This window comes from Grammomys surdaster, unplaced genomic scaffold (genome assembly GCF_004785775.1).
Source record: "Grammomys surdaster isolate TR1022 unplaced genomic scaffold, NIH_TR_1.0 224, whole genome shotgun sequence".
NCBI classification, from domain to species: Eukaryota; Metazoa; Chordata; class Mammalia; order Rodentia; family Muridae; genus Grammomys; species Grammomys surdaster.
Genome location: NW_021604669.1, coordinates 9,975,072 through 10,002,326, shown reverse-complemented (window position 1 = coordinate 10,002,326; position 27,255 = coordinate 9,975,072). Strand labels below are relative to the sequence as shown.

The window sequence follows — 27,255 nt, the reverse complement described above, 5'->3', positions numbered from 1 at the left end:
AAACAAACCACAAACAAAACAAACAAAACTTGGACTGAGTATAGCTAGTGAAGTAGCAAGACCAGCACTTTTAGCTTGGGAAGGAGACTCCCCAGAATATACAGTGGCAGAAGCAATATACAGAGTGGGAGAGAGCTGAGGAGGCACGGACAGAACAGTGGGCTCTGGCTGCTTTCTAGCAGTGTGTATCAACAGCTTCCATCATCTCAGCAGGATTCGGCACTCTTGGGGAGGCCACTTAATACAGGACAGCTAGGTACTATGGTAAGACAGTCACATATCACTTTAATAATTACTTTTCCTGTCACTGATACATGATACCTTAAAAAAGAAAGCACTTAAGGAAGGAAAGGTTCAGGTCAGCTTGGGAGGGCATAGTTCAGCCTTTGAGGAGGGCATGGTGGACATCACTGAGGAGGAGCTTAGAGCCGGGACACCTCACGTCTTGGAGCATCTGAAGTAGGTGGCTTAGACCAAGTTGTAACCCTCAACCTCCATCCTTGTGCCAGCTGGAAGTTATGTCTAAAATGTTCTACAAACTTGTCCCAGAACAATGCTAGGACCATGAGCTTGTGGGGACCATTTTACATCAAACAAGCACTCACTATAACTGCCAGGTTCAAAGATCTTCAATTAACTTCAATTTATATAGACATACATAAATACATTAAATCAATACATATTTGCTTGATTGTCTTGTACATGTGGACACACAGTTGAGCACTGACCTGCAGTATACTCAAATATATATACAGACTGGTGTGGGAACCTTGCTGGGTGATGACTCTTGGCTAATGTCAAAGCACATCTGGTCTTCTAGAAAGTGAGATATTCATGTGACAAGATGTAGCCCTGGGAAAACAGCTTCCTGGTTCTCTGCCAGTTATTACCAAAGTGAGGGTGAGTCTTACTTCACTTCCTTTTCTACTATTGGCCCACAGCATCCATGCTTACGAGTCTATAAGCAACCCCCGCAGCAAGGGGCAAATAATACCCAGAAGGAAGAGGAAATGAGGCTCAAGTAGTCTAAGAGTTAAACAAACATCATGAGCTTGTTAAACCAAAAAGTATAGGAACATTGTCTTTTTTCAAGCTTTTGAGAAGACAAAGTATTTTATGTTTAACATTTTTTTCAGATTACATGATATATTACTTATGACTTATTCAATGACAAACCCTACCAATTAAAATTAAACAGTCAGGAAAACAGATGTATGCATGTTTTTAATACAAGAGAAAACATTTCAACTATTCAAAACACTCAGCATAAGAGACTGTAGGAAGGCTTTTCAAATAAATAGTATTCTTCTACTGTAAGCTGTTTGTATCAACTGGATTTATGACAGGATTACCAGTCAAGGACACAGAGGCTCATGTGATATATAACCCACCCAAGGCGAGGACATTTGTGCTTAGGCTCCAGATCCTTAGGGGATGCAAAAGTGCAATGCTGGGAGAGGCAGGAGGAGATAGAATGGCTCTTCTCCAGGACAGGAACTGAGGAAAATATGGCAATAAATCACATCGCTGTCGTCCCCTTCTCAAGACTTAGATGATGCTTGATTAAATCAAATCAAGGGCAAATGAAACAATTCTTACAGAAATATTTCCACCAAACCAATCACACACATGGTCAGGCCCAACAATGTGAATGCAGTTAAGATACAGTGATACCCAGACATGGTGCTGGCAAAGAAACTCCGCTGTCTATCGGGTTCTGCCTTCTTGGGTCAACAGCTTTAAAGACCTTTTATTTTAGGATTCTTTCTGCCATATACACTCCATAAATCCTAAAACCTTTTTCTTGAAGGTATATAAGGGGTTGGTGTTAGGGTGGACTATAAAACGATATGCAGAATTAAGGGAGGCTCATTATTTCAAGAACCAAGACACAGGGTATCTTCATACAAGTGAGATCCAATACAGACAGGGTGTACTTCCATTACCTGTTCAGCACTGAAAGTATCCTTACTCTCTTAACCAGTTTAAAAAAAAAAAAAAGCTGCACACACAGGGCCTGCACAGGTCTATGTCAATTGGAGCTCAGGAGCTGAAAGGAGAAAGGAATGCATGTCCCTATTCCTAACCTAGAAGCTCTGCCAAGAGAGCCTCCCTGAGAAAACACGGCCCTCTTATGGTAGGCGGCATGCCCAGCGGTAGACGGCAACAGAAAGAGCTCAATGGCACCACTGGAGGTTCCTTGTCTAGTGATGTCATGTCAGGGCTTTTCCTTCTTTATTTTTAAAATTTATCTCATCTTTAAATTTTCTTTTATATATTTTTCTTCCCTCCTTTTACCTTACTGGTCCTTTGCTTATGTATTATGGCTTCCGGCTTCCTGTTTTTATGGGATTCCTCGGTGTGCTAAGGAATGTCCCTGTGCCTATACCTGTCTCTTGTGCTCTTCTCCTTCTCTTTGTTTTGTCCTATTCCAATGACATGTCAGTTTTTGCTTTACCGTATTTTACTATTACCATCTCTGAGAAGCCTGTTTGTTTTCTAATGAGTCAGAAAGGCGATGGATCCAGATGAGAGGGAGGGTAGGAAGGAACTGGGAGGTGTAGGGGGAGGGGAAACCATAATTAGTATATATTGTATGGAAAGAAAAATCCATTCTCAATAAAAGGAAAAAATAAAATCTGCTAACAGTTATCTTAAAAGAGTTAGCAGTGGTAGAATGTGGAAGACAGTCAGGTGGCTCCTTTCCCTTCAGTATAGCCACCGTGCTACCAGCTGGGCTAAAGATACAAGGCTAGAAATGTTACCCCGAAATCTGTAAAAACCATGACCTCTGCAGGACTGCACGGCCAGTCATTTGACTCTTCACTCCAGGACTGAGGGTGGAGGCAAGGCATAGTGGATTCTTCTCTGTATGCCTGGGGAAGCTAGTGCTCTGCTTCAGGGCTTACGGGATGACTCACCAGATTTTTCAGCAGCGTGGACAGTTCCTTTGTGAGTGTAGAAAATTTGACAAAAGCGGTGCCAAGGTCAGGGTTGTCTCTGCTTAAAAAATTACTTCCAAACTTATCCAGAACTTGTGCATAGTTTTCTTCATTTTGTACATGATCTAAAAAGGAAGCAAAGAAGGGGTGTGAGTGGTTACTTGCTACAATGAGGAGTTCTTTTGAATGTGAATCACTGGAACCTCTCAAAAGGAAAGCAGAGAAAGCAGCATCCGTTATTTACTGGCCATGTCCAGAGGCTGGCAGTACACTGAACACTCTTTTCTTTTGAGACAGGGTCTGATATATACTTTGGGCTGGCCTCAGGCTTGCAACCTTTCTGCTGGGGCCTCTCTTGTGCTGTGATTACAGGTGTGTGCCACCACACCTAGCTGGCATTAGAGCTGTCTGTCTGTCTCTCCATCCCTTCCTCTTTCTCTAAGGAGGACTCTTGCTTCCTTCATAGCACTTGGTTCATTTATATACCAATTCATTCACGGACTTCCATTATTTAAGGGAAAAAGTCTTACCACATTTGCCAGCAATTAAGAAATTATGAAAAAATTTCACATTAGAAGACTCAATCTAAAAAAAAAAATAAATAAATAAATAAAAGACTCAATCTTAGAATACAAAAGAAAACCTCAAGAGTTCTAGCATGTTTCTTGCTCTCCATCTAATTTCGTCTTCTTTATTTTGTTTTATGCCCTAGGCCTACAAAAGAGCATCTGTCTGACCTCATCGCACTGGAAAGCCCCTTCCTGCCACTGGGACTTTACTGTAATTTTTCTATATATGCTTACTGCTTTGAGATCTCAAGTTTTGTTTCTTTAAATGCTTTCCAGAAGTTTTAAGCTGGTACTTTGACCCCTAAAATACAAACTTAACATCCAACTATCTATCTACATTTGGGTGCCCAATCAATAGGCTACAATGGACCCCCTGGTCTTCTTCCTTAAGCCCTTTATCTTATGTAGGCACTGGCAAACACCATTAGAGAAGCTGCAATGTGAAACCTGTCAAGTCATACTTGGTTTTTCTTTCTCACACCCTGGTACCTCAGAGTGGCCACAGAAGGCCACTTACCACTGAGAATATCACGTTTAAGATATAAGCCCCAATCTGAGAACTTCTCATCACCCCATGCTAATCATCGCTTACCCAACATCACCTCTTTCTTCTGGTCTCCTGAGTGCTGCTCTTGCTTTGTTACTAAAGCAGCACCCTGCATGGCCCTATTAGATTGTGCAACAGATGCTAACTCCCGCCACACACGTGGCCCTTCACGAGGCACCAGCAGGCTTGTCGTGGTCTTTACCGGCATATGGAGAGAAGTACAGTGCCTCCCCGCTCCCTGGGACTAGTGTGTGGAAGGAAGCTGGCTTAACTGGTGACTGAATTGGAGGTGATACTCCTTTCATGTGCCAGCTTTTCAAACGTTCCAGTTGAGCTCGAGCCCCCTCTCTCGATTCCTCAGTTTTGGCATACAAAGACTGTGCATTTGTGAGGAAGCCTGCAACACATGCCTAGTATTTACTACATGAATGAGTAAACAAGTATCTGTCGGAATCTTAAGCCTTTCCTCAGTTAGAAGGAACCTTCCCTTGCCTATAAGGCCTGTACTTATGCATGGTTTTCCACATCATCTGTGTACAAGCATATTTTTCCTTAGGAGGCGTGGATTGCCTCTGTCACCTCTGTATCCCCCACTCAGCAGACTACACTGTAGATTTTCCAGGGAGCTGGACTTAGGATATTAGGGCTCAGTAAGAATTTGTTAAGCCCTTTGAAATTTCTTAGGCTGCTTATTCCCAGCTATTCAACAATGGAAACGAAATGCTTTAACTTCAAATACTCTTCAATAACTGTACAGGAGCTATGGCCATTCAAGAAATGGAACAGCAGCCTGGGGAATGATAGCCAAGAAGCATCACTGTCATCCAGTGAGACCAGATGAAGGTCCCAGACTTCTGCTCATCACAGCATTAAAATTCATGATGCCTGCAGTGGCGGTAAGCATTTATGGCTGAGATATGTTTTAAAAGATAAACACATCTCTGGTTAAGCCTCAGAAAAACAGAAAGACCATCTCAGCTCAACAATAGGCCATGCATATCTGCCCCAAACCATAGATCTACCTGGGTCACAGAAGTCCACACCCCACCGAGAATCCCACCTAATGCTTCTTTCTGCCTTTGTCAGCTAGCTGAGAAACAATGAAGCCCATTTCAATGCTCCCAGGGGAGAAGCATCTCAGTGGTTAAGTAGGAAACACTGGCACACGGGCTTTCTGTTTACTTGAAATCACAAAATGAAATGTGTATAAATGTGTAAATTAATAGAGTATCTACTACTCACTGCCCAGATTAAGAAAGGAATTATTACAAATTGGTTCTAGAACTGCATCCAGGGCATCTCACAAAACTGTAATCGCTTCTCTACCTCCCTTGACATCTATTCCCCTGAAATATAACTTTATGCAGAGTTAGGAAGAATTATGAGAAGCCTGGCAGATAAGTAATGATGACTCATGAGAAATCAGATGAACTGAGCAGAGATGGGCCATGGGTGGAGGACACTAATTTCTGTTGAGAATGTTCTCTGGCCTAACTGCTCTCTCTGTAATATCCTATATTTCCCCCTCACCAGATCTCTGCAAAGTGTGATAGATGAGGGGCAGAAAGCCAGAATGGATAAGTAAGCATAAGCTACGTCATAGATCTGCAAAACCCATACAGTGCGTGGATGTGCATATGTATGCATCAATGAGTATTTTTCTAAATATATGAACAGTGTTCCGGTATAGACACAGATACTAAAATATAGGAGTATAAGAAGTTGAATTTGGGGATGATAATAATACTAAAGGGGGAGTAGCGTAAGCCCTAAAAGAAGCCGACCACTGTCACCTCAGAGCTGTATGTAGTATCTAACAGCACAGGAACAGGTCTCATGCATTTTAAGTATCATGTAGCTTACAGCATTACAAATCTATCAGAGGCAGTTTAAGTATCACTTAGCTTACAGCATTGTAAATCTATCAGGGACAGTTTACTGAAAGCACCCCCCCCAGCCCACTTACCCTCACCAAACACCACAACCTCTATATAAAACCAAGAGTTTTCCAAGAAGAGTTTTTTCAATATGTAACAAGTCTAAGAGGCAGTGACACTTTCTGGGGAGGAAATATCACAGGCAGAGGCAGAGGTAGACCATATTTGAGGACAGTTGGCCATCTGGATGCGCTATCACTTTAGGCATACAGGAAAGAAGAAAAAATATAAAGGTTTTAGCGGACACTATCACAGAATTAGCTTTGTAACTAAAGAGACCATCGAAAAGCAAAGAAATGACCTGATCACTCTAGGAGATGAGGGAACATGAGAGAGTTCTCTTTTATGATCTGTACTGCAAGAATTAGAAATAACAAGGCAAGAAGTAGCAGCCGTGATCTGTGGGAGGGAAGAGGTAAAGTATAGAGAATATTTTGGTGAAGTTCACAATTTATAGGCCTTTTGGGGAGGTACCTAAGCTTGAAAGGCTGAAGTCCTCACACACATACTAAATAAGCCCCTTCCCTATTGATTTGTAGCTCTGACAATCTTGTTAGCAGGTCCCAGTCACTCAAATGCAATACCTAAAGTGAGATGAACTTTCAATCAATGCCTATATGTCATTATCTTGGTCAAGTGGCCTTCTCTAAGCCATACCTGTAAAATGGAGACATGATGGCATTTACCTCACAGACAGTTAAGCTGTTGTAGGTTAGCATATAAGCACAGTAAGAATGTGATAGCATCAGCCGTGACGTGATGTTGCTGTCCACCCTGCTCTCTGCAGCACAACTGGTCTTTTATCCTCTGGTCAGGTGGCATAGGCATCAAAAACACTCTGAAATCAGAAAACCAAAGCTCACACCCTGAGAGTCAGGAGTGCCTTTGGGTTGCACTGCAGTTCCACTGTTCAAGCACACCTTGAGGACTTTCTCAATAATTCACAAATGACAGCAAACACTGAGCAGACCTTTCTCTGATGGCTGCTTACTTGTAGAACTCACCAGACTTCCAGACTGGTTGCCAACCTTTCCTTTGGCATCTGTCATTATCAAGCACTGAGTATGGAACCCATCACAGTAATAGTCTAAGCCCCATGCAACAGCACTGTAAGGCACTATGCTTTTCAACTTATATTCTTATTCATATGCACATGTATGTGTCTGCTCACCTGTGCGTATATCATGTGCACAGTGAGCACAGAGGTCAGAACAGGGTGTGGGATTCCCTGGAACTGGAGCTGTAAGAATGTGTGGATTGCCTAATTTGGGCCCTGGGGAACAAACCTGGGTCCTCTGTAAGAACAGCAGGTTCTCTTAACCTTTGAACCATCTCTCCAGCCATGATGGCATTGTTTCATAGATAAATGAAGCTGGGGGATGAAGCCAGGATTGGAGAACAGCTACACTTGATTTCAAACACACCCTTGTCTGCTGACCCAAGACCATCCGACATGCCAGAACACTGTGTCCACACCTACTCAGAATCTACTACATGAAAGGTTTAGGGTAAACACCAGGCACCCAACAGGCTTCTTTGTGCCATAGTGACACCAACAATGCAATAGTTACAATAAGTCAGAATTAAGATTTTGGAGGAGTCAATGTGCCAGAGCTATACTAAGTATTCCTTCTACATCAACCCATCCAGTGTCTACAGTTATGTGCCACTGTTACATCCTCATTTTAAACATGTGGAGGAGTTGAGAGAAGCGCAGCAGCTTTCCTAAGGTCACATAGCTAATGAGAAGGCTGGCAGGACTGAGGCCTGGCCCTGCTCTCAACCACTCATTGTCCCAGCTGAGCTCTACTGCATCTGAAGACTTCTGATCTGAGTCAGATGCCAAGTAAAAGAAGGTCCTGGAGATTAGGTATCAGAGTTACAGTCTTCACTACCTGGTTGTGGCCAGATAGCCAGACTCTTAAGTACTTCAATTCCCTCTTGTATAAAGCAGGTCTCGTAAGACTCACCTGGCCACTGATTGCTAAGCTGTCATAATGAACGGGAGAGATTGTTTAGAAGAACAAGAAGGCCACAAAGCAAACCATCAGGCTTCTTTCTGTTTACTGAGTATTAGGCCCTCAAGGGACATCACCAGAAGCCCGTTTCCAAGCACAACCACTAATGTGACCGAAGCACTTCTTGATAGAGGAGCACAGAGACATGAAAAACAAATCCCTATTCTGGTCCTCACTGGCCATGTGACTTTAGAAAAATTACTTAAGTTTGCAGGGCATCCGTTCATATGAAATAGTATGTCTATAAAATAAATTTCTAAAATTTTTACATTTACGCCAATAATCCTGAGACTGGGTTGTAATGCCAATACTAATGGGTGTCAGATACAAACTTAACATCATGGTATACTCTGTAGAATTCTGGTTTGTGTACAACAGCAATCAGGTAATACTATCTAGTTGGCATGGTCTCTATGGGGAACTGAGGAGGAATGACTTTTGTGGCACATCCAGTATCTGGCATATGAAGTGTTTGTACTATTACTCATTCCAAAATGAGTTTCACTATCATGCCTGCCCATGTCTTTCTTGAGAATCTGGTTTTCCTTTAATTCTCTTCTGTGCAGAGTCCAGAGTAGTGGTTCTCAGCTCATGGGTTGGGACCCTACAGGGATCACAAATCAGGAATCCAGTATATCTGATATTTATATTACAATTTTAACAGTAGCAAAATTACAGTTATGAAGTAGCAATACAATTATTTTGTGGTTGGGGTCACCACAGCCTAAAGAACTGTATTAAAGTATCGCAGCATTAGAAAGGTCGAGAGACAATAGAATAAAAGTAACATGTTTATTACCTTGTGAGCCACAGATTAGGTATTCTGCAGGAAACTCTGGTTATGTGCATGCCAATCTGAAATCTACAGAATCTATCCAAATGTCTCTCCCCTGAAGTGTCATTACAGTTCCAGGCCTCAGCCTTCCTTATTTAAAGTCAATGTAAGGCCACCTTTCACTTATTCTTCATGGCTTTAAACCATTTGTAACATATCCAGTTCCCAGAGCTCAGTCAGGCTACAGCTAGTGCTCAGTAAAATGCTATTGTGTGTACTGAACAAATAATGTTCCTTCTCTCAAAAGAGGTTTGCTGGTCAGGTGCCAGGCACAGCGGCTGGAGTACTAAGGCTACATAAGCTGCTATATACACTGTAGTTCTGGAGCCCCGGACATGACTGTACCATTATAACCTTAAGTGCTTGTTTTAAAAAATTTAAATTCACATGCAAGTATAGAGATACAAAGATAGAAACTGTAACTTCCTCTTCTAATCCTACCTCTTTCTGTGTCAACACATACAGAAAAAATACAGGCACTTTCCTTTCATTCATCTCACTTTTTAAAAAGCCTAATAAGGAAGCACGCATAAGACACCAAGGCTTCCTCTTTTCCTATTGAATAAAGACTGAGAGATTCAACATAAGCACATCTTAATAATTATGTCAACTGTGGTTGTGTCACGACAAGCTGTAGTGTTAGTTACATAGCAAGTCCTTTACTAAGAATCTTCCAAGTTGTTTGCAGCTTTCCCCACCGAAAACCAACACTTCACTAACAACATCCAAACACAAGCTCATACAGGCTGCTGCTCTGTCTCTGGAAAGATATACATAAACACAGGCTTGCAGGGGATGTGGACATATGTACTGCCATGTTTCCTTAGAAAGAGGCTGACTCCAGCAATCACAGCTCCAACAGCAATGCCCATATAACAGAGGCCTTTCTCTAGAAAGGCATTAGCACCCAGAAGCACTATCCATAATTGTTGCCACACAGGCATGAAAAACAGACCTCAGAGAACCTGCATTTCTGAAATTACTGTCTCTTAATATCTCTGTCTCCTTCCTTCATCTACTTAGTGAAGTTCTCACCAGTCTGCAAGCAGACTGCCTTCTACAAGGGTGGGGGTGGGACTTACGTTTGTAGTATGTGTTGATAATTGTAATGTATAACTTCCAGTCTTCATTCATAATTCCTCCCTGATATAGACCACAAATCTAGAAGGTATTGTGTCTGACACAGGTGCAGAAATTCAGTTTCCCCATCTTTTTTCAGAGCTGGTCATAAATGAACTGTCAGACCTACTCTAACAGGAGAAGGGGTCCTGTTCACAGCCTGGAAGGAAACACTAAGAAGGGAGCAGACTGCAGAGATAGGGACTGCTGGCCCCTCCCTCAGTCTATTAGCACTAGGCTACACCCTTGAGGGCAAGACTGTCTGAGCTTCAATCATGTGCTAAGGAAGGACAGGGTTTGGGGGTGTCTTTCAGCTAGCTGAACACCAGCAGATTCATGGACGATGAAGAACAGGAGGGAGTAGGAAGGAAGGTCACATCCCTCTTTCTGTACGTCACCACCACCACCACCGCTACATCTGGAGGCTTTGTGACATGGTTTATAAGACACAGGCAAACAAGTTTCTGGGAACTTTGGAGGTTAAGCAAACTAATAATGCCTGAGAAAAGGGCTATGGAAACCACCTGAGGCTTCTGGAATCTGGTCAGAACTCTGAGCCAGTCCTGGGAACTGAGTTCTTGTGTGGGAGTGTCCAGGAATGAGGTGGACTGGAGGTATATGCCCCAGAATATCTTGCATTGTGGAACCTGTGTTGTAAGTATGTAAGAGGAGAAGCTCAGGTTATGATTTTCTCTTATAAGGCAAACAAACGTTTTCTATTTGTTTTTATTTTGTTTATAGAATGTTTTGCCGTATAGAAAAAATTAAATTCCATCTAGTTAAAGATATCATTTGAAATACAAAAATGACTGACTTTTCTACTGTCTGTTATTAACCCTTGTACTCTTTTGTATTTAAAGACAAAGCAAAAAAAAAAAAAAAAAACCACACTGAAGGGCTAGAAAGATGACTCGGAGAACATGTTCCTGTAAAGGACCTGGCTTTCATTCCTAGCCTCTGACCTCCATAGATACCCTCACGAAGACACATGTATACATATAATTTTTTTATTTTCTTTTTTTAATTAATTAATTAATTAATTTACTTTTTCAAATCGTAATTTTTACTTATTCACACAGGGGTTATAAGCACAAAAAGGCAGGACATGGGGAAGGGGATGACACTGTAGCATGGGTGTTCAGGGGGAATACAGATATCTTTCAGAACAGGGTATTGGCTGGGTGAAGGTTCAGGGGACAGGTTGCAATGACTCTGTCTATGAGTCACTTGTCCTTATCTAAGTTGGCATTATCTGCCAAGGCTACCTATTTACAAGGTAAATTTCCACAAAAGCTGCCTGTTTACAATAGCTTATAGCCATCTGTTTCAATGTTTTTTCCATAGAGACCCAAGACTTGGTGTTAGTATACATGTATGACAGGCCTATTGCTGATTTTAGGCCTATGGTTGATTTTAGGCCTTCAGTGTGTAAGCAGGGCTGCCCCTGACATCTCCTCCCTTCTCTAAGTATAGAAGGGCTGTGGCAATTCTAATCTTGTGAAGGCGGGGATAGAGACCTGACCTCCAGTAATTGAAGGGGACCTTGTAATGATAAAAAATATAAAATATAAAAAAATGTAAATGATAAAAAAATTAGAAAAATTCAACACATTAATCCAAAGTAAGATATCTGTTTACAAAGCAAAAGATGTATCTGAAGTATTTATTTATTCATTTTTGTACTACTGGGGCCTTACATATTGTAGGCAACCAGTAAGCTAAAATCCCCAGCTCTCATTATTTAAAACATGTTCTTAAACATTCCAGTAATTTATTGTTTTCTTGATAATTATTCTGCAATAAATTTATTTGCATAGCATGAAGGATAGTAGTCATCTATACGACAATACACTACTATTTAAAAGGGTTTATACAAGTCACCCATTCAGGATCTGATTAGCAAAACAGACAAGGAAAACTTGGAGGATTCATAAGATGGTAACTAAGCAAACACTTGATGGTGAGTAGCTGTCTAAAAAGCAGGCATGGGCTAAAAACATTCAAGGCAGAAAATAATGGCACACCATATATGCACACAATGTACACAGGGTAAGGAAGCTTGTATGTGGCTGAATAGGCAGTGTCATAGTCAATGTTTATTGCTGTGAAGAGACAGTATGAACATAGCAATTCTTATAAAGGAAAGCATTTAACTGGGGTTTGCTTACAGTTTCAGAGGTTTATGTCATTATGGCCCTGGCAGGAAGCATGGTGGCACACACATAGACATGGTCCTGGGGAAGTAGTTTAGAGTTCTACCTCGAGATCCTCAGGCAGCAGGAAGAGTGATGCTGAGCCTGCCTTGGGCTATGGAAGCCTCAAAACCCTGCTCCAACCCCCACTGCCATGGTGATGCACTTCCTCCAACAAGGTCACACCTTTTAATCCTTTTACACCCTGGTGATTCAAGTATATGAGCCTATGGGGGGACATTCTGAGTCAAAGCAACATAGGCAGGGTCCAGATCACCTGTCTCTGGGGTGTTGACCTCTATGGACTGGACAGACAGAGCTAGATGTTCAAAGCACTCTCCTCTACTAACCTCTATCACCATATTGGAGCACAGGTTGTTTTTGTCACACCAACTCCAAAAATTAGAATGTCGTATCCTGGGACTCTGAAAAGGCTTTATTGGAACTTCACTGTGGCCATGTGTTAAGAGTAAGAGTTAGTTAGTTATTCTCTTCCCTAGACACAGTGTTAACTAAGTGGGATGTGATTGTTACTTAATGAGGAGAAAGTCAGCTTGCTTCCTTGAGTCTCAGTTTCTGCATGTGTGTCCAAAGAATCACACACATAGGTCTGGTGAGATTAAAGGCAGAAAACCATGTGCTTGTGTATGTGTGCATGCACACGTGACTTAAGGTTACTATTGCTGTGATGAAACACCATAACCATAACTTGGAAAGGAAAAGGTACACACACACACACACATTTTTAAGAAATGCCTTCCTCCATGCCCTTTGTGGGGATCCACTTCTTAATTTTTTCTAAGTCATTTAAAATTTTTGCTTGTTTTATAGTTCCCACAAATGCCCAAGAGTCTGCCATAGCCCATGCTGTGAAATTCAGGAGCATGAACACGCCTGAATTCTACAGTCATTTCAAATCCATCATTCAGCAGTGTCCAAAAGGGACTGGTACTCAGCAGTTAAGCAGTACTCCAACCTCACCCCCAGGGCTTCATCACTGAGTCCTCTGACCTGACAGAAGAAATGCACACACTCTGGTTTGCCTATGGCTCTCTAGGTAATGACAATGTTTTGAGATCAGGTCCTAAAGACCAGCTGGTAAGGAGACAACTGTGACCACTCCCACTTCAGCCTCTACAGTATGACTATTCAAAGAAAGCAACACTTCCTCTTCATCAACGTGTGTTAAAAACTGTACCCACTACATTTTGCTATTAATCTACTAACTTTCATTAAAAACTCACATCAGGATATAAAGGTATATTATATTCTACACTTTAGCTTATTAATTTATAGATTATGTACATAAGACTTAGAGACGAACTGGATCTCACTGCTTTTTTTGTCCTGATAAATGAGATGCCATTAGACAGGGCTCTCAAGCCTTCCCACTCACACGGACTCCTTTTTACCTGATACACTTTCCCGTGACGCTGGGAATACAGGTATATAATAAAGGTATACATGACAAAAGTTTACTAATAACAAATCCCCCAAAATTATCTAAAGTAACTATTTGGCCTATGTAAAATTTTATAATTACAAAATTTATACAACAGTGGCTGAATATACCTTGTATTTTTACAGGTAGAATAAAGTCAAGATTACCTATCTGATACTGAAGGATAGAGCACAGACAACACTTTTCAGAGCTCATCAATAATTTCATTTTCTATTGGTCAATGATGAGCGTTTTGCTTCATATAAACATGAATACAAAATGGCAGAGGTATATGGTCATATCAGAAATCTTTGAAAATTTCTGTTCTAAAATTTCAAGCAAAAATTTAATTAACCAATTTTTCAATGAAACTCATGTCAGCAATTCAAGTAACAATTTATAAAATCAAACTTTCTAATTGTACAATCCAACGATACACTAATTTGACATTTGCATGGTGAGCAATGATGGTAGGAAAATATTCAGTCTTTGCTTCTTACAACTAAACCAGTAGTTTTTTTTGTAAGAGCAGGAAACTGTGTCTATGCAATGAAACATGCAGTACTCTTGAAGACGAGCTGCAGCACGTCCGGTCCTATTTGGTGGCACTGCATGGTGTGACAGCGGTGTCCACTCAATAGTGCCCATCTGTGTGCTTACAGCTCGGGCTGCAGTGAAGCCGTGCATCACAAAACATGGTAGTACAGAGAGAAGCACCTCAGACTCCTCACATGCTTCATTTTTAATCAATTTCTGGTTGCTGTACACTAAAGAATGTTTTTTCATTGCTAGATTTTCTACAATCCCAAGATGGGGTGTCTCAGCCCAGTTTAGGAAGCCAAGCATAGGCTAGGACCAGACTTGAGCACATACTCTCCAGGTGTGATACACTGCAGACTCTTTTTGAACATACACTCTGTCAGTTAGGCATGTTAGAGTATGCACTTACAGTGATGCCCATTAACTTAACATTTACCTGGTTCAGAATGTCTGTGAAAGAGATAGGATTCCAGGGAGGCCCAGCGAGAACAACACATGGAGAAGTAAAGCCCAAACTAGACTGTGCTGCTCTGGGTCTGTGCTATACTTAGAACACCTTTACGGGAAAAGTGAATCACAGTTCACAGAGATTAAATCACTCAAAAGTGTGGCCAAAGAGCAACTTGGAATGAGAGGCCAGGTACAGAAATGCCTAGAGTCTTGACTGTATTTTTCCAGGAGGATCTGTTCAAGGTTTCGAAAGGTTGTCCTTAAAGATAATTACACAGAATCTGAAGAGATAGCTCAGAAGAGAACGGGCTGCTCTTCCAGAGGACCCAGGTTCAATTCCCAGCACTCACATGGCAGCTCACAACCATCTGTACCTCTGGTTCTAGGGGATCTGACATCCTCTTCTAGCCTCCTCTATATCCAGTAAGCACTGAGTGCACACACATACATTCAGGCAAAATAATACATGTAACAGGATGATGATGATAAATGCAGTTATTACTCATACACTTAAAAAATCAGACATGTTAAACACAGAACTGATTTTGTAGTCATGTGATTTTTTTCCTTTCCAACCATAATATTAAAATCTTAAATATTTTATCTATTTATGCTTGTTAAAGAGATCATAATTAAAATTTGCATTATATGATATATAGCCAAACACTGGAATAAACTGCCAACTCTATTTACAACCTACTTTATGCGATCTCTGAACATTTGAACAAAGTGTTTAGAAACACAGCTGAAATAAAGTTTCTTGCTTTCTAGCTACTGACAAATTTAGTGTTTTACCTTTAAACCTTTTTTCTGAGATCTATGAACTATTTCTTAAAATAAATACTCTAGCAAAATGAAAATTTAGAGAATACCATATGCTGATTTTGTCTTGACAGAGTACTAGATTTCCTTCCTAAAATCACCCACTAGCAATTCTAATGGAAAGAAAACAGGAGAAAAAGAAAGCAGGAGGCAACAAGTGTTTTTTCTCCTGCAGAGAAAACGTGGAGCCAGTTTCCACCAGCCTAGCTTTGCTTCAGAGGGAAGACTTCCTTGCTCATACTGGTCATCAAACAACAGATTACATTTTCTATTAAAACGAAAAGATTTAGAAAGAGTCTCATCTTTCATATTAACAATGTTACATACTTCTAGGGGGTGCTTATATGTTGTCAGCAAGTTAACATTTATTCCAAATATACCTTGGCAAACATTTCTAAGAAAATCATCACCATACAATAATAAATAATAAAACACACATTTCAGTGGTGTATAGAGATATGTCTCAGTCAGTAAGGAACCTATCTATCTAGCATGCCTGAAGTCATGAGTTAGACCTCCAGTACTGAGTCAGGCAGGCAGATGTGGTGCTACGTCTAGTCTCAGTGCTTGGGAGGTGGAGGCAGGAGGATTAGAAGTTGACGGTCATCCTACACTCATAATTAAGAACTACACAGGGAGTTTGAGATTATCCTGGGATGCATGAAAGCCTACTTCAAAAAGAAAGAAAGGAAGGAAGGAAGGAAGGAAGGAAGGAAGGAAGGAAGGAAGGAAGGAAGGAAAAGAAAACGAAGATGAACATTAGAATCTGAGATCTAGTAATAGAAATGTCCTGAGTCTTTACTCCAAGAGAAAAGGATAAACAAGTACATTAAGGTCACAACAGAGCCTATTAAAAATAGATTACTGTTCCTAACGCAGCTGGTAGAATAATCAATCCATCCGGTCTACCCACTGATTGAGTCTTTATAAAAACACAGTATGTACCATTAAGCTCCCAATTCTGAAGTTATACTGAATTATAACACTCACACATGTGCATGACCACAGGGGCAGCAAGGCTACTGACACTAACCCTGTCAGCTAGAATGGCAAGGCAAGCAGTTTGGTTTGCCCACATGGCTGTCAGCTTTTGCTTCTGATGGGAGGGCTCTCTCCATTGGGTTAGGTGAGTGGGTAGCTTCTCCTCCAAATCAAAAAGAAAAAAAAATCAGAACAGGGCAGGTGAAAACAGGCACTCTGATGAACTACCTTTGAAATCACAGGGCATTATGTCAGCACTTCATTCAAAAGAAGAGAGTTTCTAAGTCTGGGTCACACTCAAGAAGGGGGAATTATGCTTGATCTTTGTTAAAAAAATTTCAAAGAATTCTAACAGACTTTAAATCCTTTCCAGTGCTTAGGAAAGGGTCAGTTATTTTGAACGAATTACTAAAAATAGAGGGGGAGTGGAGGAGACAGGAGCTGCACAGACTAAAAGACAGCAATAGGCTTTAAAACATAGAAGGAACAGAAAAATGGCTAGGATTGCTTTCTCTTGGCCTAAGACATTCACAGATCTGAGTTTTGCATGTATTTTTATGTTCCCTAATCCAAAACAGAGATAAGAGAGACAAATTCCCAACGTGATTTCCAAAGTAAAGGTCTTCCATGAAGATCAGGTTTTTAAAAAAAAAATTATTATTCTACATTGTTCAGTAATCAATAATGACAAAGCTTATGTGTTAGAAAAAAAGAACACATTTTATAAACATGAGCCTTCATAATTGCTGAGTACTTTTCAAATCATTTTAGGAAGGTGAGTGGTTGGTAATCTCCAATCAGAAATAACAAAATGTTTCTTATATCTTTAAGCATCACTGAGTGGGATTTCTGTCACTTAAGCACTGTTAAGAAAACAAGAAAATCATGAAAACACATTGGGGAAAGAACGCCACGATCAGCCTTTTGTGGCTTCTTAGGGTGAGGCTCAAAGCACTGGGATACGGACAGTTTGGACTGTACTTTGAATGTATCATGGAAGGATATAAACAGCTTCTGTTTTCCTCACTTCATTGTATTTCTAAAAGATTAAATGCCATCTCTAAAGGATTAAGTGTCACTGTGCTGCCCAAATACCCTGACAAAAAAAGCTCACTGTATTATCTTGGCTTACGACTACAAAAGCAGTACTGGGTTCCAGTAGCCCATGAGGAGACCCAAGCAATCTGAGTTTATCTCCACACTTCCTACCACAAGTACAATTTCTATGTGATCCCCATCACAGAACCACAAAGTCAACCCACAGGTCACACTGCCCACAGTTTATATTTGAGTGATTTACTCACTAATATTCATGATAAACAAGTACTTACAGCTTTCAGGCAGCTTTCCAATGAAAAACCTATCCAGCCAACACGCAACAAGCACTTACTTACTTATTAAGCCCTGCCACTCAGCGAGTAAAGGTGATAAAAACAGTGCGTGTAATAAGCAAGCCCGGGGCCACAAGGTTCTCATCTTCTCCCGTGTGGTACTCTGAGTAAGCTGTCTGGCTCTCTAAGCTCCAGTCTCATCATCTGAGACATGGGCATGATGACACTTACCTCACAGGCTTGTGTGGCTTACTCAAGACCACAGCATCAATGCCTAATGGCCAATGCCATGCTCTCTGAGAGGCTGTCCCTTAGCACTCTGTCACACTACATTAGAGCGCCAGAATCTCTTTCTGGAGTCAAAATACTGTCCTTGAGCTTAACAAGTGTGGCAAAGCTACATTACTCTTCTTTTTGAAAACCATGTATAGTGTATACAGTATAGAGTCTAACAGTATATAGTGCTACCCTTCTTTTATGAATCCCATTCATTTTATGGTTGTTCAAATCCAACTAAGGCTCCCGAGCATCTTCTTATACATTTTGAATATATTTTACTGTCACCTCACAGCATGAAAACTAAGGTAGCATTTGAGATATCAGAGTAGACTTTACCATATAAATACCGCTCATGTGAAAATCAAAACAAAACGGAATCAGCCCCTCATGCCTGTGGCTTTTCTGGTTACTGTAAAAAAAGCTAGCTACTCCCTACAAAAGGCCCACCACACTTCAGGGGTTTACCCAAATGAAGTCAGAGACAGAAGTTGTAAATTAGGTTCTTCATTACATGAAAACTTAAAGCAACATACAGTCACTCTAGACTGAGATAACTGTGGTTGCTGATCGGAGATGTTACATCTACAGTCAACTAGATCCCCAGCAGCTGGGCACACCTGTGAGGATTTCTTGATTGGGTCATGGGAGGTGAGAAGAGCCACCTGAAGTCTGGCCACACCTGCTGGTGCCAACCCATAAAAAAGAAAGCGCAAGTTGGAGCTTCTGCTTTCTGCCTGCTTACCCTTACTTTCATGGACAGGTTCATCTGCCCTGTTACTGAGGTGTCCTTCACAGGTTTTAGAACATACTTCTGTATTCAAATATAGCAGAGACATCCAGCCTCATGACTGAAACAACTACAGGATTCTTGGCACTTCCATCAAGAGATAACCATTGTTGAGCTGAATTTACTAAATTTCCACAATATAATATAGAAATTAGGCACACTAAGTCCCTCTAACAACTCTTTAATATCAGCACAAACTGAAAGCTACTCTAATAAATCCCTATTAGTATAAATACATTTTATATTATATATATATACATTAAATATAAATGTTTTCATTCATTCTATCGGTTTTGTTGATTTAAAAAAACACAGACTTATAAAACAGTCATTACTTATCTGTGTTATTTAAATAAGTATCTTGTCATTTTCTTGAATACAGAGAAACTAGGTAGTGGTATAAAACATGATGATAATATTGTACAATGTTTTAAGGTGTGGGGAGGAGGCTGACAAGAACAAGTTTCCCCTCAGACTAGGGATTCTAAGCTCTGATGGGGGCGGGGGGGTGAGGCAGGCAGTGAAGGTTCTGGGGTCAGGTTTTGCCTTGTTCACACTCCTTTCAGCTTTATAATTGTATAATAATAACATTAAGAACACTGAATTTACTTAAACTTTGATGATATAATACAGAAATGAGGTACACTAAGACCCCATAACAGTAATGGTACCACCCCATGTACAGAAAGCCAAGGAAGCAGTTCAAAGTAGTTCTGGTCACTGTTCAGATTCAAATCTTTCCTTCACAGTCAGCCATCTTCCCCTCCAGGCTTTCTGTGCATCAGAGACAACTGATGTATTAATGAAGTGACTTCCTGCAAGTGAGTTGTGGCTGCAAAAAACGGTAGCAAGGTGACTCAGAGACTTTGAAACATTCGGCCCAACCCTCTCCTGAGGAGCTAGAGCTTACCACTTAATTTGGATTAGTCATATAATTAAAATGCTAAAATATTGTATTATATAAATAATATTCATGTATACAAACATAACTTATAGAAATAATGTATAATATCATAATTAATTATTATAAAACAAAATGATGTTGTTAGAGAGTTTCAAAAAGTGTCTGGACCAATGTTAAAACATTTAGTTACCTAAGTTCTCTGGCATCATTAAAAAAAAAAAAAAAAAAAAAGACAGAGGGCAGTCAGTGAAGGTAAGAATTTTAACATTTCCCCTCCCTAACTTCCCTGCAGGGTCCATGGTTTTCAGTGTGTACAGTGACACTCAAGAAAGAAGAGACTATTCCATGTTTAACTTACCGGATCATAGGCTAACCTCACAACGAGGTAAGTACCTCCTGTTGTCTGTGACAACCATCAGCCCCCACTCTACTGAGTTCTTAAAAAGATACTAACATTCACTTATACTATAGAAATACTGACAGCCTTTGGCTGAGAGTAGAGACAGAAGGGAAAAATGGAGAAAAGCTCAATTTTTTGGCTTACATATCTCTTTCATCTATAGAGGTCTTTTGTGAATATCCTACAGTGTGACAGAGACAACTCTGAACATTATTGAGTTATGGGAGGATTTGCTAAGTACTTACCTTGACCGGAATTATATATTGCTTTTACAGATTTCTTCACTTTCTGTAGGGCTGTTCTATCTTGGTCTAGAGCCTAAAAGAGAAAGAAAGGAAAAGGGTGTTAAAATTTTTTGGTACATTTAAAAAAAAATACACTCACAACTTCTATAGAGCACCAGAGAGGCAGCACACTTACAAACAGCCATCTGTGAATGTTGTGTAGTGACAAACGTCAGGTCACAGGTCACTACACAAGGTTCAGTGTTGTGTGAAATGGTCAGTCTGGTAGCCTGTCAGTAACTATGCAAAGAAATTCTAGTGAACCTTAAGAACTGCTTCCTTCCCTTACAAGTTCATAGACTGTTAAGGGAGAAACACCCTTAAGGTACAATGACATGATACCTAGGGAACTACACTGATCTTAGCATTTGGTGTAAATACATCCAGAAAAAAATGAAGTTGACAATTTTTTTAAAAAATTCATGTTTATTAAAATCAAAAATGAAACTGGTGATTAAATTGAAATCCACCCTGCCTCAGCTTCCCATGTGCTGAAATAACAGGTATGTGCCACCATATCCAGCCACTGGCTGACACTCAATAAGCACAAACCCAGGGCCACTTGTCACTACCAGATGATAGCTTGAAGACTGCCGTCTGCCTGACTCATCAATGTTCCTCTGACCAGAGCCTCAGTCACTGCAAACAGTATGTGCACTGTGGTGCAGAGGTTAGGGCATGTTGTACCAGCTGGGTTTAGGGTAGAGGTAAAAATGAAGTACTGTAAAGGTTTGGAAACAGAAGGAAGATAACCCACATTTAACAAATACTTAGTACAGAGTTTACATGAATTATTCCACATGATTCTCAGAAATAACTTGTAACCTGAATCCTATTATGTCTATTTTATAGAAAACAGAAGTTTAGAAAGCCCATTATGTCTGGGGTGAGACAGCTGGAATTTGAACAAAGTCTTGACAACAGAACCTGACTTCCAATTCTGCCCAGTTCTGCGTGAAATGAAAAACTGCAAGTAATCACAGGGGCAGGGGCAACCTACCATTTTCAAGAGAGGAAATCTGAGTAAGCTATTTATGATTCTGAGTGTCATGGTTAGTATTGACTGTCAACACGATGGGATTTAGAATAACTAAGAGACAAACTCTGTGCATGTCTGTCAGGGTTTCTAGAGAGGCTTAAATGAGGGAAGACCTACCTTAAGAGTAGACAGCACTACCCTATGGACTTTGGTCATGGGAAGCATAAAAGCAGACGAGGGAGCTTAGCATTCATCACACTCCTGACTACAGGCACGGCATGCCCAGCTGAGGGATGTTCTAGCTCCTGCAATGGACTACATTCCCTCAAATGTTGCAAGCCAAACTCAACCCTTCCCTTCCTTTGGTTGTTTTTGTCAAAAGTTTTGTCACAGCCACAAGAAAAGTAAGCAATACAGTGCTAGTACAAGAACAGGAGAGACTGGGCAGGAGTGTGCCCTCTGATGAGTATGTGACCCACTCACCATTATCAGCATATACTTTTACATAGATATTACTGACTTTCCCCCAGGGGGAAAAAGCCCCGGGTATGAGAAAAAAATGTATCGAGCGTCCCACATCGAGAGGAGAAATAGCCTATGTGTTTCTCAGAGTGCTTCCCATCTGCCGTGGAAGCATGTCTGTGTTTTCCTGGATCTCACTGTAATTTCAAAAAAAGGAGTCAAGAAGTACTCTCAATTCACCTGGCAGTTCAGCTCCAGGGTCTATACGGAGAATCAGTTCACAGACTGCAGTGCCTGTGTGCATTTGGAGTTACCAACTCCAATGAGCAAAGTATGAGGACGGTTTCAAAACACTGTGTGAAACACCATGTAGTTTCTTATGGGGTGAAGCAATGTCTCAGAATTCATTTTAGATGCTTTCTCAGCTCATCTGCTCAGGCAAAGAACTCACCCATATAGTGTACATTCATGTACTTTTAAAGGTTTTTAAAAGTATTTAATCTGTCAGGTACTCCTGCAGCTAAATCTGAATGTCTGTCGTCTGTCTGTCCCTCCCTCCCTCCCTCCCTCCCTCCTTCCCTCCCTCCCTCCCTCCCCTCTCTCTTTTTTTTTGTGGGGGGAGGGGACCTTTGTACTTGACCAGTGGCAAGAAGCAGCCAAGTAAAAGTATTTTTATGAGCCCCATACTGGAGAGAGGTAGATAAATGGCGTTGTCCTTCAGTTAAACCAGGCCCCCTCCACAAACAACACCTCTAGATGTGCTAAAAGGTTCTATTCCCTCAAGTAGCAAACAACTGTAGAGACTGCCTGTGAAATGTCACATGAGAGCTAAAAGAAAAGCAGTACACACAGGGTGGACTCGCAGCTGCATAAACGTGTGACAAGATACGTGCCTGCATTTCTTACTGTGCATCAGAAGCTAACCACATCACAAGGGCAAGAGCAGGGCAAGACAGGAGGGGTGGACCAGTAAGCAGCACTCATAGCTTCTGCCTCCAGCTCCTGCCCTGATTTCCTTTGATGATGGACTGGTGTGGAAATGGGCCAAACAAACCCTTCCCTCTCTAAGCTGCTTTTGGTCACAGAAGTTTGTCAACTGAGACACCTACTCTTGGAGGTTTGAGAGAATTCAAGATGACCTTGGGAGCACATGAATCATGCCAGAGGTACATCTGCCCCTTCCACTGAGAATAAATACAGAAGCCACAGGATAAACAAAAACCCAAACAAGTCAGAAAATACTTAGCATTTCTAACAACTAGAATTCATTTTTATGAATTCATTCAACCAATATGCATTAGTAAGTGGAGATTATGTGTAAGGACAGAGGCCCCAAAGTGAGTGAGATGTAATCAGTTTATATACGATAGACTTTGGAAGAGCAAATTCAGTTCCAGGGGTTCTCTGGATACAAAAGATGGAGAGAGTGAGAGAGAGGCAGACAACTGACCCTCCAGGGTCTGCTGTGTGCTAGGCACTCCCCCATGACACCTTCACCTCCAGCCCTTGTTCATGGACAAGGACCCCTCCCTGTCCCTGAGCTAAGCAAGCAGGTATCAAAGACACATCAAGGCAGTAAGCAGACACAGGAGGCTAAGCACAGGGACTACATTAGTTGAGGTGAGGCCTAGGGGGCTGTGACTCAGCTTGTGTGTCACCGAGATACCTGGCAGGGAGGGAAGGTTCAGTTAGGAAGCAGCAGCCCAGAAGACCTGACTACAGGGGAGGAGACACATGGCAAGAGCAGCTTCTGTGAGAAGACGAAACGATGTTATCATTTGTTAGTTTCAAGATTACTAGGAGTCAAATGAGGCCGCTAAAAAAGGGAAAATTATCAACCTAAAATAAAAGTTGATTTGCATAATGCACCCCAAAAATGGAAAGTTGATGTATCATACACAAATAAAGGCTTTAAGCTGTTTATCTCACTGTTGGAGACTATTAAAAGAATTTTGAAGATTCAAGCTCTTCAGATATTTAATAGTCTCTGTTGTGCCTACAGCGATGGTTGCTCGGAGTGGGTGGGATGTGGCCCAGGGATAGATTAGAAGGGAGTACCCTGCTAAGTTCTGGGCCCCAACTTGACAACTTGACGAGTTACTTCCCAGTTCATAACCATGACAAAGTTTCAACAAGTCATTTTTGTGACAAATTGCGAATGGTTCCAAAGAACTATCCCATGCCAGAAAATAACCACCGGGCTAACAAGAACCTTTTATACCAAAGCAAGGTGCACCACTGAACAGTAACTGCACCAAGTCTGTGCTCCTGTGCAGGCATCATTTACACTACTCGGCATATACTCCCAGGGGACGGACAACACTGACCCTGAGTGAGGCTAGATGTTCACCAGATAATACATTGTGCTTTGGCATTGAAAGCATCTAAAATGACGGGTCTGCAGAGCCAGAGCCTACCTGGCACCCCACGACACTGATGCTTCTCTCCCATGTGCAGGTTTAGAATCCTAGGTTTTATTCTAACCACATGCAAGAAACCCCTTCTTAACTAAGATAAATAAAGCAACATGGTAGGGGGGGAGGGCTGGGTAGTACATGGAGTATATGTAGAATCATTTCCTGAAGGCTCCTTATGGCCACAACAGACCCAAGTCTCATACTACTTTTCAAAGGTCAGTCATTTCTATGATGGATCAATAATGAGATGATTTCATTTTCCCTGGTCAAGGCCAAGAACATATTACCAAGGAACAGCTACTGAGGTTGCAAAGAAATTCTTGTACAAGTCTTGCATTGCATGCAGACTGATGGAAACTGCATGAAATGAAGAGCCTGCCACCTCCCTTCCTGTACACGTCTATAGATGGGAATGTAATCCCAAAGACGGCAAGAATTGAGGAGCAGCAGGGGTCAGACTGGGCCAGTTGTCTTAACTAATGTTCACACCACACTGCCATTTTTGTAGACTGCATTATCCATCAACTTGAAGAGAGAAAGAAGACAACAGATCCTCTTCAAAGCCCTTGAGGTTAACTTGTCACCAAGTTCAGCCAGTTTGTGGACTTTATAAAGAGAATTTATTCCTAGTTAGAGGGAAAGGTCAGGATTGAACTCTCAAGAAATCTCGCTCTCTGCACTGGTGCCCTACCTTGTGGGACGTGCTACCTAGTGTCTCATCACCAGCAGCAGCGCCCACAGCTGAGGAGCCCTCAATGTCCTAGCAATTCTACCAGCTGCTGATAGTGCCAGTCTTTAAAGCAGCAGACCATAGTTATGCAGCTGAGAACAACCGTGAAAAGAAATGTGATGCTGTGGCTGTGAACACAGGAAAAGAGGCCATCTAGACCTGGGCACTTCCTGTCTGGCTATCACTTATTGGCTTGCTGACTACGGTAAGCGTAAGTACCAGATACTAAATGATGTTGTTGATGCAATCTTCATACAGCAGGTTGAGGTTGCTTTTCCCCTCTCTAAGGGCCTCAAATTCTTACCTTAGCCCAATTTGACTTCTGTGCTAGCTGGTTTTATATCAATTTGACACAAGCTAGCATCATCTGAAAGGTTACCTCACTTGAGAAAATGCCTATGTAAGATGCAACTATAGGGCATTTTCTTAATAGTGGTGGAGAGGGTCCAGTCTATTTTGGGTGGTGCCATCTGTGGGGTGGTAGTCCTGGGCTCTATGAGAAAGCAGACTGAGCAAGCCATGGAAGCAAGACAGTAAGCAGCACCCCTTCACGGCCTCTGCATCAGCTCCTGACTATAGGTTCCTTCCTGTTTGAATTCCTGTCCTGACTTCTTCCAATGATGGACTAAGCCAAATAAACCCTTTCCTTGCTTTTGGTGATGTTGTTTCATCACAGCAATAGAAACACTAGCTAGGACACCTTCCTTCTCCAGACTGATAATAAATGCTAGTATCTATTATATACATTACTTTACTCAACCTTTACATTTAATGTACAAGGGGGTTTCCACCACATTTGCTTTACAGACTTAAAGCTTCAGAAAACTGAAGCTCAGATGACATTTGATTGTGCAACTTGTGAAGGCCAAAGGCAGGGTTTGAAACTGAAGCCTAAGCACGGCCATTACATAGCCTGTGAACCTTCTGACCCGCAGAGAGGGTCAATCAAGAAGGGAACTAGTGGGAGGTAGGGGGACAGACCAGGGCAATGGGTGGTGAATATGAAGCAAGCACTTTACATGCATGTATGGGGATGTCACATTGATACTGCTATTCTGTGCCATAATTAAGAAATGGGCAAACAACTGTTCAGTCATCAGGACAATAGCAAGATGGGTCCAAAAACCCTTTCCTTTCCCTTCTAGGTTGCTCTATGAAGAAGACTAAAAGCGAGCAAGATTGGTGCTCTCCTTGAGAGTCCCAAGCAGCTTTCTGAGGCAGGGAAGGGTAAGGGCCACAGTACACAGGAAAGAGTCAACTGGTGCTCACTGGAATTATACTAGCTATTGGCTCAGACGAGCTGCCTATGAAACATAGCTATATGTAAGTTCACTGCTAAACATTCTGCTTGGCATGTGGGTGTTAGTCAAAACAACAGTGGGGCTTGCCTCTTCACGCAGAACTGAGCATTCTCTGGAAGCCACTAACAGAACCACATCTTTGACAATGGCCACCACATTCATTAAAACTAATGTTGTCAGGTGAACTGAGTACTTGCTCAAGGAAAATAGGCTGATATTATTTATAAAGGAGAGAACATTTCTACTTTGGCATTTTCTATTTGTTTACATGCACAGACAGGTCACTCAAGATTAGCCTGCAGAGGAATATAGTGGCATCTGGATGACACCTACAATAGGGATCCTTCACCCGTGAACATCTGCTCCCCCAGATGGTCAGCCTACCTCTAGAAGTCCAGGTGCCCCGTGAAGATCTGCTCCCCGAGATGGTCAGCCTACCTCTAGAAGTCCAGTAGACAGAGGACTGTTCTCCATCAAGACATGATGAGGCAGAGAGCAAGTGTGTGCCAACACTCTAAGAGAGCTATGTTTGTGGTTAAGCATCAAGGAAGCCTGTCCTGTCATCCCAAAACTTAGGAAGGGCAAGGAAGGCTGAGAGGCTAAGGTGCTCAGCAGGAAGCCACTCAAACTCCTTCTTCTTGAGCCCTTTGTAAAAGACAGGACAGAAAATGCTGCCACAACTAACTTAACAGCACTGCTTAAGCCTTCTTCTGGCTCTTGCCTTATGATTTTCCCCATTCTCCAGCTAGGCCTGGTAACAGCCTTCTGATGGTTCCCATGTTCATTCTATACATTTTTGTACCAAGGTACAATGTTCCTAAATTGCAAATCAGATCATGTCACTCAATGGCTTTAAAACTCTAGAACACTGAAGGAGAAATTCTCCATAGCTGTCATTATGATGTGATTAGAAATATGTGTGTGTATAATATATATATTACACACACACACACACACACACACACACACACACACACACACACACACA

At 41.5% G+C, this 27,255-nt stretch overlaps 1 protein-coding gene across 4 annotated transcripts in view; it reads right to left on the bottom strand.

Annotated features, from left to right (window-relative positions):
- The window catches only part of Asap1 (ArfGAP with SH3 domain, ankyrin repeat and PH domain 1), a 291,208-nt gene that overhangs the window by 104,204 nt on the left and 159,749 nt on the right, over positions 1-27,255 (bottom strand). For all 4 annotated transcript variants that reach the window (XM_028773285.1, XM_028773286.1, XM_028773283.1 and 1 more), the window contains exons 4-5: positions 20,340-20,412; positions 2,922-3,067 (exon numbers count right to left, since the gene is read on the bottom strand). In XM_028773285.1, coding sequence (XP_028629118.1) covers positions 2,922-3,067; positions 20,340-20,412 — 219 coding nt within the window. The remainder of the gene's footprint in view (positions 1-2,921; positions 3,068-20,339; positions 20,413-27,255) is intronic.